Source organism: Natator depressus, chromosome 11, assembly GCF_965152275.1.
Source record: "Natator depressus isolate rNatDep1 chromosome 11, rNatDep2.hap1, whole genome shotgun sequence".
NCBI lineage: Eukaryota > Metazoa > Chordata > Testudines > Cheloniidae > Natator > Natator depressus.
This window is the reverse complement of record NC_134244.1, coordinates 52,193,258-52,212,171: the sequence shown is the minus strand read 5'-3', so window position 1 is coordinate 52,212,171 and position 18,914 is coordinate 52,193,258. Positions and strand designations below refer to the sequence as shown.

The 18,914-nt window shown below is 40.0% G+C and overlaps 1 protein-coding gene across 1 annotated transcript in view; it reads right to left on the bottom strand.

The window, feature by feature from the left end:
* GLS (glutaminase) overlaps positions 1 to 18,709 on the bottom strand; it is a 98,583-nt gene extending 79,874 nt beyond the window's left edge. Inside the window, exons 1-3 of the mRNA XM_074967785.1 lie at positions 18,399 to 18,709; positions 6,119 to 6,215; positions 3,560 to 3,681 (exon numbers count right to left, since the gene is read on the bottom strand). Of these exons, the coding sequence (XP_074823886.1) occupies positions 3,560 to 3,681; positions 6,119 to 6,215; positions 18,399 to 18,709 (530 nt within the window). The remainder of the gene's footprint in view (positions 1 to 3,559; positions 3,682 to 6,118; positions 6,216 to 18,398) is intronic.
* Between the last annotated feature and the right edge of the window lie 205 nt (positions 18,710 to 18,914).

Here is an 18,914-nt window from a genome sequence, read left to right as displayed (position 1 = left end):
AACTGATTTTTAAAAATGTAGACAAATTAAAAAATCTGATTTAAATCAAAGTCGTTTTTTTTCCCCCTCCAAAAAAAAAGAATTTTTATCCAACCTGTCAGAAACAGGATCCCCCTTGAATTCCCCAAACTTCCACCATATGGCTGCAAATGGCATTTCACCACCCATAGTACAATCCAGGAGCAGAGTTTTGGGAAGGCAGAATACTGGGGTGCATAAGTCAGGGTTATTTTTCATCCTCCCTACTATATCCCTTATCTTCACAGTTCTTCCAAGGTGTTTTTCTTCTCTACCTTTTTGAGTTTACATAGCCTGTTTGTCAGTCTTTCCACTGTGAAAGTATTCAAAATATGGTCCTGATCCTGCTACAGATACAAACCTGAACTAACACCAATTTCAACAAGATTTGGGGGGTATTTGTCTATGGCAGGTTCAGGACCTATGCCAGTACATGCAAAGTAGTAGTACTTCTTCTAGTAAAGCTTTTAAAAGAGAGTGGAGACATTTGAAAGCCTGGGCAACAAATCACCTCAGGAAAACAAATGCAAATTTAATAATTTTTGGTAAATGAGATACTTTTATGTTAATATGAACATTCCAAACACTCCAATGCACCTGCTGTCACAAAAGCTTTCAGACCATCCAAATGAATAAAAACATTTGTAACTTGAGGATTTAAGGATAAGTATGACTAAGCCTAGAATGGAATATTTCACAGGAATTTGCTATCTTGATTTGCATAACAGGAAGATCAGTTTCATTAAAAAAAAGAAAAAAAAAAAAAAGACCACTGGAGACCAGACTGCAGATTGTTAGATTTACATTTACAACAGAATATACCCAAATTGCTGCTTTCTACCAGCAGATCAGAGGAGATCTGGCTGAAAAGAGTGTCACTCAGGGTCAATAAAAGTGGGACAAAGTGCCTTGTGACAAAGACAAAACTTCTTTCATATGAAGGCTAAATATCCAAATCACCTACTCTGAAAGAGAATTAGTGTCTAAATTCAGATATAGCATTATTATAGCTGTTGCTCAGCAGCTGCTACTATAATTAAGGGAAAAAAAAACACTTTCCATAATCTCATTTTGAGTCCCTCGCAGCTTTCCAGAATTGTTTTAGCTGAAATTTTCCATGTTCCTTTCACCCTAGAATCAATTTTGTTTTTCAAAATACCTAGTTTTGTTGAGTCATGAGACATATGGGAAAAGCAACATTTCCTATTTTTGTAACCATTTCCTATATTCCATGAAACCTCCTCTCCCCCATACCCCCAACCACCACCAAACTGGGGACTCAAAAATAGCTAAACTTAGTATATTTACAAGAGTCGTTCCTGGGCTATGTTTAAATTCCCTCCATCCTTTTTCACTAGTAATCCATGATGTTAAAAGTTAACAGCATAGAAAATTTTCAGACAGAATTTGACTTTTAAGCTGGAGAGTTACAGGTTACATGAAATCAGAAATATAGATATTGTTTCAACAGTACCATTTATTACATTTGTGCAGTGGGGAAGTCAGCATGTCAGCTGGACCCTAACTTTTGCATTTCCTGTTTCATGAGAGTTAAGTGTGTAAGCTTAATATTGTATTAATTTTGACATTTTTACACAAAATAGCTCATCACCCCCTAGAACAGTGTTGCGTGGCAAATACAGGGGGTATAGACAACCTGTAACAGAAATTGATTTTAGTTATAAAAATTTATCAACTCCTACAGTTTTCCATAAAATTATTTTAGTGTTGAAAATCTAGTGTTTTTTCCAATCTTCAGCATAGGCAGTCTTATGCACAGAAGAGCAATCAAGCCAGCTTTCCCCAAGTTATGTTGCCAACGTGCATTATCTTAACATGGAGGAGCAAACCCCAGAGATTATTCAGTCTCCATGCTCAATCTTCAGCCTTTGAATGAGTTACCAAAAAGTGCCCCAACAGATATCATTTGGTTTTGACACGGAGATCTTGTCTTTGCTAGAAAAGGTTTGCCACTATGGCTATACAGACAAACCCTTCTAGCGTAGGAGCAGATTATACTGGCATGAGTTCTTTTGTCAATAACTTATACCAGTTCCCAGAAAGAAATAAGCTGTTTCAGCAAAAGCACTTTTTATCCAGTATAACTTCCCTACACTAGGGTTTCTGCCAGGAGAGAAATGTTGTCAACAAATCTCACACCCTTACCTAATATATGATTACTATACCTGCAAACGGTTCCAGTGGACACCTGGTCTTGAACATACACGCATTAGTAACTGGACAAAGCTACTCATTTTTCTCATCCATTCACATGGTAGGTTTTAACTGCCTAATGATTCATCCCATATTCAACAGAGTGATCCAGAAGTGAAATGCTTTGTTGTTCTGACATAACCTGATCAAATCACTCATTTTCCAATTCTTCCCATTCTCCAAAAAAAAAAAAAAAAAAAAAAAACTTCTAAGTAAACATTTCACTTATTTTAACCAGCAAAGCTAGGGGGAAAGGAAGGAGGGAGGAGGAATTATTGCTGCTAATAACATTACTGTTCCCAGCCTGCTCTGTAATAGACCCCAATGGCATTTCACAAATGCAAGGAGTATCCCACCCAGCACAAAGAGAAGCAGGAAGTACACAACACTGACAGAATAGTTGAATTTAAAGAGTATATTTTCAAAACTTCTACATCCGATCTAGTTTTGCTTGCAGAATCACCATGCCACAGAATAAAAATGAAAAGAAGTTACACTCTACTCTTAACACAAGCCTAGAATCTCATTTCAAGATTTAAGAATTCCCAAGACTGAAAAACTAAATAGAAACAAGTTTACATTCCTTTTTAAACATCCAAAATAAACTGAAAATAGGGGAAAGGAGAGCGCTTGGCATGAACTGAACTTTGTAAACGGCACGGATATTGTTTAGCTAACTTGCTGCAGATATTTTACAACTCTTACACTGTGTACTATTGTATAAAGCTTTTCCATAACTAAGACTAGAAAATATGCATGTACACTTAATTGAACCAAATCATTTAGCAGGCCCTGTATCATAAAAAGGTATTTAAAAAACCTATCCAATGACTGCACGTCACAGAGGTTAGTTTTTATTGCAGGAATAGGCACACAAGTTTCATTTATAAATGTAGATTCACACTTAATTCTTTGTTGCATCTTACTGCACATTTAACAATACTATAACTGTTTCCGGTGTTCTTTTTCTCAAAAATAAGCTGAGTTTCTGCATCACGAATTAGTGCACAGAAAGTAGCTGATTTTAAGAACAACAGCTTTTTTTCATTTTGTGAACAATTAGGTAAGAGAGATGCAGGATTTTATTCCTTGAGTAACAACATGAACCTAGCCTGCTGTATTTCATGAGATAGTGAAACATTCTCAAAAGCTAGTTTAATGTAAGTTAAATTAAATATGGGCGTCTCACTCCTTTTTCATTTTAACTACATATTAGATTTATACACAGTATATATATTCCATGACAGAGTGTGACTTAAATAAGGCATACGATCTTAGTACTGTATAATACAGCAACCACATCACAATATTATCAGAAATATTTTACTTTTTAAACAAATCTTTGTCCAGCATGACGCCATCTGAGGTCGTTTGAAGAGTTAGTCTTAACATATCCATGCACTCTTTCAACCGTGGATCAGACGTACGCAATCCTGTAGATTTGAGTGCCTATTACAATAAAGGAGAAGTCAGAATTACTACAAATATGAAAAATACACCTTTACTGAAATAATATTAAATTCTCTAGTGCTTAACCCTATTTGCTCTCCTCTTCCAACCGAAACATAAATCAGCCTACCAAAATTTCACTGAATTATACACAGGCTCAAAACCCCAATCTCTTGCCACGCCACCCTTACTACTGGCTTCAAAAGACCGCCACAGATTTAACAAGATCAGTGAATTGATTAAATGGGCCATAACTTGGAGAGAAGATAACACATTGTTGGGGAATTTGAGTGTACAAAAAGACTATTCCCAAGAAAACAGTATTTATTCTTAAATGACAGACACAAAGAATCCTCCAAGTGAATCCTTGCAAGTTGTGTGCAGTCTAATGACTATGAAAAGCCTCACCCTGTTTGTAGTGCCTTCAGTGATAAGTCTGTAAAAGTCTGTGATAAGTCTGTAAAAGCAAGGAATGTCACACGAAGCTGTTGCCCACCATGTAACAGAGAAGTTAAATTAATATTCCTGACTGCTGCTTGCTAAAGCATAAAATGTATTATCAGAATACCAACTAGGCTTTATACAGAACTTGGGAAGTAGAAAACGCACCAAGATGGATTTAAATCACCAATCTCAATCATGATTTAAATCAGAAAGAAAACCTTGATTTAATCAATTTTAATCTTGGTGCATTTATACTTAAGTAATTTTCCTAAAGAAAGGCTGATATAATTTGGTACTTCTTTTTACTAACCAGGAGGACACAGCATATCTATACACATTTTATCAAAAAAACACCCATGAGGAGTCCTTGTGGCAACTTAGAAACCAACGAATTTATTTGGGCATAAGCTTCCGTGGGCTATAACCCACTTCATCAGATGCATGAAGTGAAAACATAGTAGGCAGGTATAAATATACAGCTCATGAAAAGATGTGAGTTACCTTATCAAGTGGTGGGTCAGTGCTATTGAGGCCAATTTACTCAAGATGGATGTGGCCCATTCCCAACAGTTAACAAGAATGGGAGAGTATCAGAAGGAAAATTTCTTTTTGTAATGACCCAGCCAATCCCAGTCTTTATTCAGGCCTAATTTGATGGTGTCAAGTTCGCAAATTAAATTCCAGAACTGTCACATTCAAAAATCAGTAGCAGAGCACTTCAATCTCCCTGGACACTCAGTAAGACTTAAAAGTGGCCATTTTTCAACAAAAAAACTTCAAAAACAGACTTGAATGAGCAACTGCAGAACTGGAATTAATTTGCAAGCTTGACACCATCAAATTAGGCCTGAATAAAGACTGGGAGTGGCTGGGTAACTACAAAAAGTAATTTTCCTTCTATTGATATTCACCCTTTCTGTCAACTGCTGGAAATAGGCCACATCCACTTTGATTGAGTTGGCCTCATTAGCACTTGGTAAGGCAACTCACATCTTTTCATGTGCTGTATATTTATACCTGCCTACTATATTTTCACTCCATGCATCTGATGAAGAGGGTTCTAGCCCATGAAAGTTTATGCCCAAATAAATTTGTTAGTCTCTAAGGTGTCTCCTCATTGTTTTTGCTGATACAGACTAACACGGCTACCCCTCTGAAACCTATACACATTTATGTAAGTAATTATATGGCTTAACGTATATTTATTTAGAGTCTTAATTTTCATGGTTTTTATTATGTTAGAAAATGGTGATTTAAAAAAATCTAATAAATAAATGTGTCAAACTCATGATCTGTATCAAGCTGCAGTCAAATGGAATTTGGAATTCACTTAAAAAGGCACAAAGACAGCACTTTAAAATTGTTTTTGCTAGTTAAATAACTACCTTAAATGTGCTGGATACATTAGAAAAAAGTTTATCAAAACATGTTTGTACACTGAAAACTGATTTACTGAACAAATCAAGTATTAATACCAGTTAATGAACTGAACTGACTGTTTCTGATCACCATGTCCTTTAACACTTTAGAACTAGTAGAGCTCATCCTTTCACACCTCATTTTTATTCACAGACTGGAAGACAACAAGCTTTCCTATTTTTTCAACTCCCAATTATTTCTGAACTTTGAATGAACTAGCTGAATAGTTACATAAAATGGAAATGAACAAACAGAAATGAAGAAAATATTCTCTGCACCTGCAGAAAAAGCTACTTGCTATCAAAAGGACTTCAACATACTCTGGCTTCAGGTGCTTAGCCAGTGACCTCCACCAGTTCAATGGTTTGACTTTCTTTAGAAAGTCAGTATACTTGTACTGCTTGATTTTGTTGTTGTTGTTATCTATATGATCTTACTACAATAAGTTTTGGCCTTAACACAAGCTGTCATAATTACAAATGTAATTAAGTTTATTTTTTTAAAGGAAGATGAATTCAAATTTAAAAAATCTGGGTGTTGTGTATGTAAGATTTTTATCCACTCTGAAACTTACAGTAATGAATTTATGAACTGGAATTTTTTCTTGCCCTTCTGCAATAGTATAGAACAGCAAATCTTCCAAGCTAGGCAAGAGACCTTGCTTCATCTTACTAGGAATAAAAAGAAAGTCACAGAAGAGTTAGTACACATGCATTATTTACAATGTATCCACGTAAAAAAAGCAATGTAGACCAATTCTGCTACTAGAGAACTTGGGAACATTTGCAGGATGGTTATTTCAAAATTTTAATTCCACTTTCACCAAAAAACTGATAGTTAAAAAAAGCACCATGTATGTTTAATTTTATTTTTTTTAAACTGTAGTTAAGATGTACAATAGTTTGCATTAGTGGTATTACAATCAGTTTTGTATATGGCAATAAACTAAAAAATGAAAGAAGAGATACAAATATTTATTCTAATATCACCTTGTGAAACTGCTACATCACATCTTACTGTTCATGAGGTTCTGCAGGATGAGAATGCATACGGACAAAAAGGTTGCATCACTTGACAAGAAGATCAAGTTAAAGCCCAATATATCAGGGAAACAAAGGGGAAGAAGCAGCACAAATTTTGTTTTGTTCACAAGGCTTAACTCCACACCTGAAATCATAAGCAGACTTCTCACTGACTTCAGCGGGAGTTACACATGCAGAAAGGCAGAATTTGTCTAGAGATCATAAAGACCTACCTACCTAACTGTAAAGAAGATACTGGTTTTCACGAGAACAAATATGTGTATTACATTTTCATAACCTACGTTCTTTTCTTCACCTCACACTTTTCCTGAACACATACATCAAGATGAATCTGAAGTTTAAAATATTTAAACTGCATGAGATATGAAAACAACAAAAAGTAACTGCTAGACAGTTTTCACAACCTCAGAAATTAGCATACTGGTTGGGACCAGCAATCTATCTAACCCACTCTCTCCAATCGTGGCCTAGTGCCAGAAGTTTCAGGGGAAGATGCAAAATTCCTGTGGTAGGATAATTGCTCCTGAGAGGATTCTGCGAGACTGCGGACCCGCAGAAAACCCTCCCCCACAGAGAAAACAGCAGGGAAGCAAAGGGAAGCCATACACAGGGCGGGGAAAAAGAGAAACGTGGGTACAGTCTCTGGGGGACTGCCCCCCACCCAAACAGAGGTGAGGCATGGGGGGGACACATGGGGTTACATGCCACTGCCCCCCGCATCCCATTCTGCAAGCACAGAGCTGCCCAGCTGATTGAGGCTTGGCTTGGCTGACTCTGAAGCTGAATGCCGCCACCCGCGTTCTAGCGCTACTCGTGCTCCCCTTCTGTGTGCTGGGAGCCTTCCTGTTTTCTATTCTGTGCAACACTTAGTGCCCGCAGTGGGACTGGGTAAGGCGTGGGAGGAAATGAGGGAAGCGGGGGTGAGGGGTAAGAGGCAGTGGGGAAGGGAAGCGGGGGTGAAATAGGGCAGGGTGAGGAGACTGTGGGAGTGAGGGGCGGGGGATGGAGAAAAAGGGGAGAGGGGAATTGCAGGGGGAAGCAAGAGCCCGGCATCCCCACGGCAGCAGCTGGAGCTCCCCTGTTAAGGAAGCCCACTGAACCCTGACAAGCCCTACCCCCTATACCTGGAAAGCTCCGACGAGCCCCCAACCCCCAGACCCTCACCCCACTGATCCCCAACCAGCTGCACTTGGACCCGCCACCCCATCAAGCCCACTCGCCCAGCCCCCGGATGCCCACACTGAGCCCCATCTCCCCACACCGAGCCCCCCACCCCCCAACCACCTTCACCTGGATCCCCTGCACAGTCCCATTGCCCCTGCACCCCTAATGAGCTTCTGTGCACCCAGATGGCCTCACACAGAAACCTCTCATTCCACATCTGGATCTCCCACACTAAGCCCCTCCACGCTTGGATCTCGCTGGGCTGAGCCTCCCCACCCACACCTGGTGCACCTGGCACAGAGGGGGCAGAGTCCTGAGGTGTTTCTGATACAGGCCCAGCCCTTGCACTGTCTCAGGGTCAGATGCAGCCTCACTGCCGAGTCCCTATACTGAGGGAGGTGGGAGCTTCATGGTGATCTCCCACTTCAATGCAGCCAGTGGCCTGTGCTCCCCACTGCCATCCTGTAGCCATATTTATTTATGGACAAATAAAATTTGCAGAAGTTTAAAACATTGTGCTCAAAGTTTTTAGGTGCCAAATTCCCTCAGGAGTAGATAATTATAAAGTAACTTGTCTCTATGGAAGTTTATTCCCTGCCCCATCGGCTAGGGGTTGGCTCATGCCTGTAAGCACAAGTTTATATACTTTTTTTTTTCCTTTTTTAATTCTACCTCCTAGGCATGATATCCTAATATAGCTAGGGGTGCTTTCACATTCATATACACATCAATCCTAATCAGTTCTTGCCATCAATTACATGTTGTGAAAAGTTAGTTAGAGAAGAAACTTTTTGGGGTTTTGGTTTTTTTTAAGCACAATGCTTTATGAGTTTTAAATCTGTGGCTTTTAAATTTTATTCAATGTCCTCTTATTCTTATATTATATGAGGGTGTAAATCAAAGAGCCAGATTCACATTCTCTAAATAACTCATTTTGCACACCTCTTATCCTGTTCTCCTTGCCTCTCTAAACTGGTATTTCTCTCTGATGTTTCACCCTTAATGCAATGCTGCAGGATCAGTTCTGAAACAGAAACAGGTAGCACAATAAAATTGGTTTCCCTCCCAGCTCCTCCCCAAATTAGATGACGATTTAATACCAGAACCGACAGTCTTTTCTTGAAGGTTCACAATGTCACCTCCAAAAGCATGCCAGGAATTTCAGGTTTAGAGTCAGCTTTCTATACTCTGCTCTCTGGACTGGCACGGTAATAGATTGTGGACATTCTACCCGACGGACCTACATCTCGGAACTATTAGGAACAAAGTTACAATGGGCTTCAAATCATTTTCCTTTTCCCCCCCAATAGGCTGTCTTGTATGTGCTTCAGTTTTCTTTTAGACTTAGTGTCAACTTAAAATCTATGCTCTTTGGTATTTGACAAATTTAGTACAAGATAGCAGAGCATTACTACTGGGAGTCTGTAAATAAAGTAACTGCCACCTACAAAAAGGGATGGTAAGTAGTCTTATTGTTTTAAATTTACCCATTAAAAATAATAAGTGCATAAACTTGTAATTTGAAAACTATCTTCAAATTAGTTACTATATGTCACCTCTGCAAGTCATATTCTTTCCTGGAAATGAAAGCCTTCAGACAAAACAAAATGTATAAACAAGCAAAAATTTGAAAAATTGTTGCCTGGCTATGAAAGCTCTCTTTCACAAGATTACCAAGAATTCTCTGAGTTATATTTAAAGATGACTTGCAGGACCCCACCCTAAGACTGCAATAATAATTGTTGCTGGTAGTCACGTAAACCATGTAGACCAGTAAAATTCTGCAGATCCACACTTAAATTCAGTATTAGCTGAAACTATTTCAATGGTAGTTCAGCTTACTCATTAAAAATTAATAGTGAATCAATGACCTAAATATATTTAATCCTATCCTTAATGTTAATGATGGGCCTCATACCGTATTAAATTCTCCTTCCCTCTACCCAAACCAGTGGTAAATATCAGACTTCCTATTAAATAAATCGGAGAAAAACACTATACTTATTCATGCACTAAGAAAAGACGAGGACTTGTAAACGAACAGAACTTCTACTGTTCTTTTCACTTCAGAAAATTAACATTATTTTAAATGATGCAATGCTGGCTAGCGTACAGACAGGCTGGCAACTCAACAAAGACAAATACGTGCAACTACACCAGGAAAGTTAGAGAACTTTCTTCCATGCCACATTTTGCATCTTTATAAAAGCCAAGCACTTAGCTTCTGAAAAGACTATTTCTAGACTTCAAAATGTTATACATTGTTAAAGCTGTAATTCTACATTTCAATAACCCAAAAGTACACAATTTTTGTTTCATATATTTTAGGAGTTACAATACTATATACATTCGAAAGTCCAGTGTTATCGACTTTTGACCTTTTTACAGAGTTTCAGTAAATTTCCCAATAAACTTTCTGAATTATATACATTTCCCTTAACAAAAAAAAAATTTGATTTCTGGAAATTTGAAATTGAGATTTCAATCTTTGCTGTCACTTGGGCAATGGATATACTTACAAATATTGTATAGCGTGCAAAAAGAGCTGAAATCTATGAATCTGCTCTATCACAAGCTTTATAATTATGTCCCAGGAAACTGCACCTGTCCTATTTATATCAATGCAGATTTATGCCCTTAAACATTGAAATATTTGACAGTAAGTTTCTTACCCCTACCTTTTGTAACATTTACACTTATTTCACAACTGAAGATTTTTTTTTTAAATTCCCATCATATCTTTCACATCCATTGCTGTTAAATCAAGCTGACTGACCCAATATTTAACAATAAATTTGCACCAGCTGCCAAAGCAAATGAGGCTACTATTCAATATTTACAGAAAATGCTTTGTCAAATAGACTACCCTTCAATAAAGTTTATCAGTTAAAAGTGTAGAATAAGATGTTGCCCTTTTTATCAGTTCAATATTGTTAGTACATAACATTTGCTTAACCTAAAAGCAATATTTTAGCACGGTAACTAACACACTTAGCAAGAAAGTGTTATTCAGCATATGTTGCATAGAGCTAAGATACTGAAGTGGAGGGAACATGCTATTGCCATAGTTAGCTTAAAGTGGAAAATCCAATTTATTCCCTGCTTTATGGTTTATACCATATTCTGAAAAACAAGGAAAAGAGTAGGTGTAAATTAATTTTAGGCAAGAAAGATTGAAGTAGATTTCACAAATATTGTTCTAGTCGATGGGCTGGAATAATGGAGGTTGCCCCACACTACCACTTAACATAAAGGTTCTAGAACATACAAACCATGTGAGCGAGGATCCAGCCACCTCAACCTTGCCCTTATTCCCTCTACCCCAGCATGGAGCCAACCTACAGAACTGCAGGGCTGTTCACAAGAGTCAATTTCACACAAAATTAATAGATTGTTTTTTTAAATAGAAAACTGAAGTGTCAAATGCGCTGTTGATTTTTGTCCTAGAGGGTATGTCTACACTGCAGTTAGACGACCGTGGCTCACCTGTGTCAGCTGACTTGGGCTTAAGGGGCTATTTAACTGAGGTGTAGAAGTTTGGGTTTGGGCTGCAGTCTGAGCTCCGGGACCCTCCAATCGCTCAGGGTCCTAGAGCCCAGGCTCCAGCCCAAGCCTGAACATCTACACAGCAATTAAACTGTGCCATGGCCCAAGGTGAAGTCAGCTGCCACAGGCCAACCATAGGTTTTTAATTGCAGTGTAGACATACCCATAGACACCTACCCACTAGGAAACTGACTGAGACCATCAATTCATTTCACATTGGATGCTCAACCACCATAATCTGGTGTTAACTTTCTTGTCATTACCACTACCTACCAAACAATGATTACAGCCATGAAGAAACTTCCTTATGAAAAACTGGTACTGTTTACTTTGGAGGGGGAAGTGGATAACAGGAGGCAAAACAGTTTATAAAATAATGAATAATGTAAATAAATTGGTATGAATTGATCACTTCTATTCACCTTCGCATAATCCAAGAATAAGGAGCTCACAGCAACTGAAAGGTGGCAAATTTTAAATTGATACACACATCTCTTCCATGCCAAGTAAAATTAGCCTGTGAAACTTGTAGCCTCATCATATTATAGATGCTAAGAGTTTAGCTGGATTCAAGAGGACTAAATATGCATATACATCCAGAGAGATGCAGTAGTAAAGACATTATTAAAAAACCACACACCAAAAACCAGAGCTTTGGGAGGGTTCAAAAGTTGCTATTTGAGGGCATGAGCCAGTTTTTAACTGACAGGGGTTAGGAAAAAGGCTTTCCTATACACCTGCATAACTGGGTTTCTTGAACCTTCAGTATTGACCACTGTCAGATATTGGATCAAATGAACCACTGGTCTGTTCCTGTATGGCACTTTCTATGTAACCTGGGCTGGATTTGAAAATAAATTAACTAGGTAAGGATACACTATATTATTAGAGTCTAATCTCACCCTTTAAAACCATCCACATCACTTGTAAACCGGCCTTGAAAGTTATAAAAGCACCATTAACAGAGAACCTAAGTAACTATTTTACTTTATTTCAGAATCATAAACCAGTGTCCTGGGTCAGGGCTATTGTGATCTACCTACGACTTTAAGTCAGCTCTGCTCACATTGTTTTGGTATTTTTAAAATAAAGAACCTAGATAACTTATGCATAAAGTGGCTGTGGCACAGAGCCAGTGACGGTTGGGCAACCAGCAGGCTAAGTGACCCAAAATCAACTTTTAAGGACATATTAAAGAGGTACTGAAATGGTAAATGGGGCCGTTCCTTGTAGATAGTTATCAAAGCCATGTTAAACAGATGAGAGATCTGTATTGTTAGAGAAATTAGACTAATTGTACTTGTCTGTGTTTACCTACATCTGTTAGAAATTTAACAATGTGATTTTATTATCTTGTAGATGTTAAACTTCTGTTCTTATGATATTTCATCACTATATTATATTGAGTCAGAGATCAAAAGGGGATATTAACATTTAAATGAAACTTGTGGTGTAATATCATTGTCTTTATTTCTCTTTGAAGTTTGTAGTAAACTACTTATGAACTGTTTGAATGTTAATTGCCTTATGCTAATCAATGCAACTAGTTATCAGTGTATGCCTAGGAAATAGAGATTTCCTTCAAAGCAACAATGTATATTATCCATTCTTCCAACTGTCCTGCTATGACAAGAGGCTTCTCAGCCTGCTTGGGAATTGAAAAGAAGGTCTCGGGCCTAATCCTTTTTTCTCTAAGATCTGCTTAAACGTTGTCAGGGGAAGTTCAAGTCACAAGACTGAGATCTCCAGGTGTGCCCTGGGCTACCCCGACAAATTCTCATGGAAGAATTTGAACAAACTCTACACATGGACTGCCTATTGGACTATAACCTAATTGAACTGATTCTGGAAGGAGTTTTACAAATCAGCAGCATGTCATCTCACTATGAAACTGACCCAAGACTTTTATTCTTATCTGTATGTATAACATTCTTTTCTTTCTTAAATAAATCTTAGATTAGTTAACAAGACTTGGCTGTAAGTGTGTATTTGGGCAAGATCTGAAATATTAACTGACCTGGTGGGTAATGTGTCTGATTTCTTGGGGCTAGTAGACTATCATATATGGTGAATAAGATTTTAAGTAATCCTCGCTACGTTAGACTTGGCTGTCTGGGTGGGAGCCAAAGGCTAGATTGCTTAAGAGGAGCTGTATTTTAGCTTCTTGGGAACCAGTAAGGTATTATAGAAGCTGTTTCATCCCTGGGTTGGTAAAATCTAATTATAGAACAAACCACCAGTTTTGCAGATCATCTGCCCTAGTCTTTGCAGCTTGCCCTGAGTATTCTCAGTGTGGCCCCTCTAGCGACCAGGGCCACAGTGGTCTCACGTCAATAAAAGATTTTCTTTCCCCTGCTCTAAAATACAAGAGGTAGGAAGAATCATGTGCATTATGCTGAAAACAGAATTCATGGAAGCAACATCTCAGTACATTCAGGCTAGACACAGCCAAGTACAGAAGTTTTGGAAATACTGCTTTTGGCCCATGACGTAGACTGAATGACTAAAACAGCCATGACAACTTCTGCAGATTCTTGTACCCTAAAAATATGACATTTTAAAAAAAATTATTTTACAGCTGTTTCATATGCAGCCCAGTTGTCTCAAATCTACACTTCTCCCCCAAATATTTTTTCTGATTTTATAAATAGCAATTTATACAAAATCCTAAAAAGAAGTATCACTCAGTCTATCACAGGAAAAAAATTACGACTTAACAAGCAGAGAAACTATGTATGTTTCTAACATGACAGAACTTCTCTATTTCTGAAAGAAGTTCCCCCCGTTTCTGGTGTACAAAGATATTTGATTGAAAATTATACATAATACACAAAAAACTACATTTCAAAGTTATTAAGATTGCAAAGTCAACTACTCTAAAGTTACAATACGCCAAATTTACAGTTGTTCAACCTTAATTTTGCCCCCTTGTGCATTCATCCTGTGAACTGAACGAGACAAGGATCGTGTGGAAAACAAATAATGCGATCGAGTAATCAGACTACCATAATATATATATATATATATATATATATATATATGCACAAAAGGGAAGAATTAAAGTTGAACAGGTACCTATAAATTTGGCATTTTTTAAACTTTCAAGTGCTTGGCCTAAATAACCTTTCTTTTCATGAATTTTTTTTTTTAATATGTAATTTCATACATAGGCTTCATACATACTCATTCTAAACCTTCAGCACTGCACCACAAACTTTTCCCACTTGAGCTACAGAACTAACTAGCTGACAGGAGCAGAAGGCTGTGCATTTCAAAACCATGAGCAGCAGTAAACGCAGACCCTGGAGCCATTCAGTAAAACAAAGTTCCATACTGGATCAGATAATTGGTCCACCTCGTCCAGTATCCTGCCTCCTACAGTGGGTACTACTATTTGTTTTAAATAGCTACTATAACAACTCTGGATTTTCTCGTTATACATGTAGGCACCTACTCTCTTTCTGAACCCCACTAAGCTATTCACCTCCATTACTGTGCAGCAGTGAGTGCCACAAGGTGTGTTGTATGAAAAAGCGCATCTTTAGTTTCATTAAATGTCCCCTTGATCTTATTTTATGAGGAAAGAAAAAGAAAAGTTTGCTATCTTTTCAGTAACAGGCAGATAACCTAAAAACGACTGGTGGGATCCACAGAGTAGCAGCACCTCCGCCCACATCCTCAAAACAACCAAGGCAGCATGTAAGAGAATCAGAGCAGGAGACAATTGTTTGTATTATACACACACAAAACTTTTCTATATTGCACTGTACACAGAGCTACATTCTATATAAACCGTACCTAAAACCTTGTTAGTCTCTAAGATGCCACAAATACTCCTTTTCTTTTTGCGAATACAGACTAACACGGCTGCTACTCTGAAACTTTACATATGTTGGGGCTCAACAAATTTTTATGGAACAGTTAAACCAATTTTTTTTTTAATTTCTCATTCTTTGCTTATTTATATATAGAAACATTTAAAGCCGAGTTTGGTATGCCTGGGATGCTTGTGCAATAAATCAATCTTCTGAAATCATGCATTAAGAAATTCCCAACTAGAAGCATCCAGCACTGAGCAGTTTGGCTGAAAAGTTGTGATAATTCCAGCACTGCCTGCTCAGCTGGAAAAAGAGTATTTGGAAACTGGTTATTTATTTATAAATCACTGTGTAATTGTCTTGAATTCTGGCCATTCTAAGAAACTACTCTCTGTGCATTAAGCACTAAAGCTTGAAGTACGTACTGACTATTAGATACATCCATGCTTCAAAGAACACAATGAGAATGATTTTTAAAATGTGGCTTGTGATTTTTTAGCCCCACGTGTGATCAAACAGTTTTTTTTTTTAAGTCATATCAAAGTGATTAGACATTTTATTATTTACAATTTGCACTAGTAAATTGCACTGCATTGATACAGGTTATACAGGTGAAGTCTGTAAAATAATATAACTACTTTGGAATTAATCTCCCAACAAGAATGGATAAGAATTCAAATTAGGGAGTTAGGATGCTGCCCTTTCTGCATCTGTAACCATACAGCGTACGTTTCTCTCACTGAAATATGAAATATTATCTTGACATTAAAGTTCAATAATTCTATGAACTGCATTTAGAACCACCATGGAAATTAATGACAGGTTTCAGAGTAGCAGCCGTGTTAGTCTGTATTCGCAAAAAGAAAAGGAGTACTTGTGGCACCTTAGAGACTAACAAATTTATCTGAGCATAAGCTTTCGTGAGCTACAGCTCACTTCATCGGATGCATCCGATGAAGTGAGCTGTAGCTCACGAAAGCTTGTGCTCAAATAAATTTGTTAGTCTCTAAGGTGCCACAAGTACCCCTTTTCTTTTCATGGAAATTAATTTACATTATTAATTTATATTTACAATCATTCATGAAACTATACCCAAATAGCAAACTTTGCCTATGCACAAAATATACTATGCATACACATTGTGTGCATAAGAATTACAGGAGTTTAATTTAGCACAAATTTCATACATCCAGTACTGGGGATGACCTGCCCTCACACAAGCTAAAGCCTGAGGAGAAAGAGAGAAGCAACACACAGAAAACTCTGAAGAGCAGAGGCGGAAAGCAGGAAGAAAGCTTATTCACTCTTCCAGGACATTGAAGGGGGTAGAGCTTCACATTTACAAGACCAATACTAGCTAAAGCAGAGGTGGGCAAATTACGGGCCACGGGCCACATCCGGCCCGCAAGACCCTCCTGCCCGGCCCCTGAGCTCCTGGTACAGGAGGCTAGTCCCCGGCCCCTCCCCTGCAGCCCCAGTGCGCCGTGCTGCCAGTGCAATGCTCTGGGTGGCTGGGCAGCACTGTTGCAGAGTCGCAGCCTTACCCGGTGCTCTTGGCAGTGCGGCTGTAGCGCCGCCAGCCACCAGTGCTCCAGGCAGCGCGATAAGGGGGCAGGGGGGCTTGGATAGAGTGCAGGGGAATTGGGGGTGGTGGTCAGGGGTGTGGATAGGGATCTGGCAGTCCGAGGGCAGGGAACAGGGGGGTTGAATGGGGGCAAGGGTCCGAGGGTGGGGGGTTGGATGGGACGGCGGGGGGCAGTCAGGGGTGGAGGGTCCAGGGGTGGTCACGGTACAGGGGGTGGTGGATGGGGCAGAAGTCCCAGGGTGCCATCAGGGTGAGAAGCAGAAGGGGTCGGATAGGAGGAGGGGGCCGGGCCACGCCTGGCTGTGTGGGGAGACACAGCCTCCCCTAACCGGCCCTCCATACAATTTTGGAAATCCGATGTGGCCCCCAGGCCAAAACGTTTGCCCACCCCTGAGCTAAAGGCCGATATGAAAGATGGAGTCCTTCAGATAGACATTTTAGCATCTTTTCTTTTCCCAGCAGTCAGAGCATTTGTGAGGTGCCCAAGTTTTTAAATGGATGCGTTGTTCCCTAGACCTTAATAAGGAAAGTCCCACTCCCCTTTGTGGTTTGAACCCTCTCCTAGCTAATAAGATTACCTCAGTGAGTGATAAATGTTAAGCCCTCTCAGATATGAAAATGAGTTTAATGAAATCAGCTTTTGGCTGCTCTCTGTCGTTTTCAATTCCCCACCCTCATATGACCATGAGACCAAGACATACATTCCGATCAATCCACCTAGCTACTCCTCTAGCCATATGCCATGGGAATCAACGTAAACATCTATAATCCACATTCACATTAATTCTACCTCTATTAATTATAGGTTGGAGATCAGATAATCTAATGGTTAACTGCTAAAAATCACCAGATATAGCAGTGTAATTGAGAACACCATTAGAGGACTGACCATACTGTACTTGATAGTACTGAGGTTACCTTTAATAATTAGTACAAAAGGTACATAACTTTACTTCTAGTACTTTTGTTCACACAAAATACCATTCTAACAAAAAAGCATTACTACTATGGTCTTATCTGAACTGAAATGTACGCATTTCCTGCTCAAAAGCACCACAGTGCTTTTTACAGAAAAATATCCAACTGTCTTCAAGCAGTCAATATGTTCAAGACTATCACTGATCTCTGGTTTATAGCAGCAACTATTTCCCCCAGACTACGGATTCTGACATTCCCCCCATTCGGATTACAGCAGATAATTTATAGGCCATTAAAAAATGGCATGTTCATAATCTGCTGAATCCTGATGAAATTTGCTGATGCAATCCACTGCGCTTCAGTACAGAAAGATCCATTAAAAATATTTTATTTTAATACTAGAATTAAATAAATTTACACCAGACATTCAGAATAGAAGCCTGTACCAGAACTATTTTGAGATTTTTTCCTTGATATTGATGGACACTGCAAGATTTCTTTCGGCGTGTCTGCAGCATTTATCTGCTTCCGCCCTTGAGGGAGAGAGAGAGAGATGCGCACAGGAATCAATACGCAAAGAAGATGGTAAAAAAGTGTTTAAGTGAATTTTGTTTTATTCTCTGCCGGGCCCGCGAGCGGCGACCCCGCTCTGCTCCGCGCGCAAGCAGGGGCCAGCCACACAGCGCAGGCACGGCCCGCCGCCAGCGGCATCTCCCCGCGTGGCCAGCGCCCCGGCCCGGGGCCGCCCGCCGGCCCCCGCCTCCCGCCCCAGAGACTCACTTCTCCCCGCCGCCTCCCGCGAGCTCCTGGCCGCCGTTGTGGTTGTTGTTGTTGCCGGTGTCGGCGGGCGGCGCCCTGGCGGAGAGCGGCGGCCCCTTGCCCGGCTCCTGCAGGGCCCCCTCCGAGCGGGTGCAGACGCTGCGGGCGGGGGGGGGCGGCGGCGGCAACCGCCCGGGGTTGGGGAGCGAGCCGGCGCCCCAGGCGGCCGCAGCGAAAGGGGCTGGCGGTCGCCTGATCGCGGAGCCTCCGGCCCCACCGGGCTGGCTGAGCCGCAGCAGCTCCCGGAACAGCGCAGAGCTCCACAGCCGCATCCTTCTGCCTCGCTTGCCTCCGCCGAGTGCTACGCTCCAACCGCCCGCGATCCAGCTCGGAGGCGTCCGCGCTCGCCCCGCCCCGCGCCTGTTGGCTCCCGCCGCCTAGCTGTCAGGCGCTTTGCCAGCCCATTGGCCGCTGGAGACGCCACTCACAATCCGCCCCGCCCCCTCAGAGAGCAGACTCGAAGCTGTGGCGCACTTG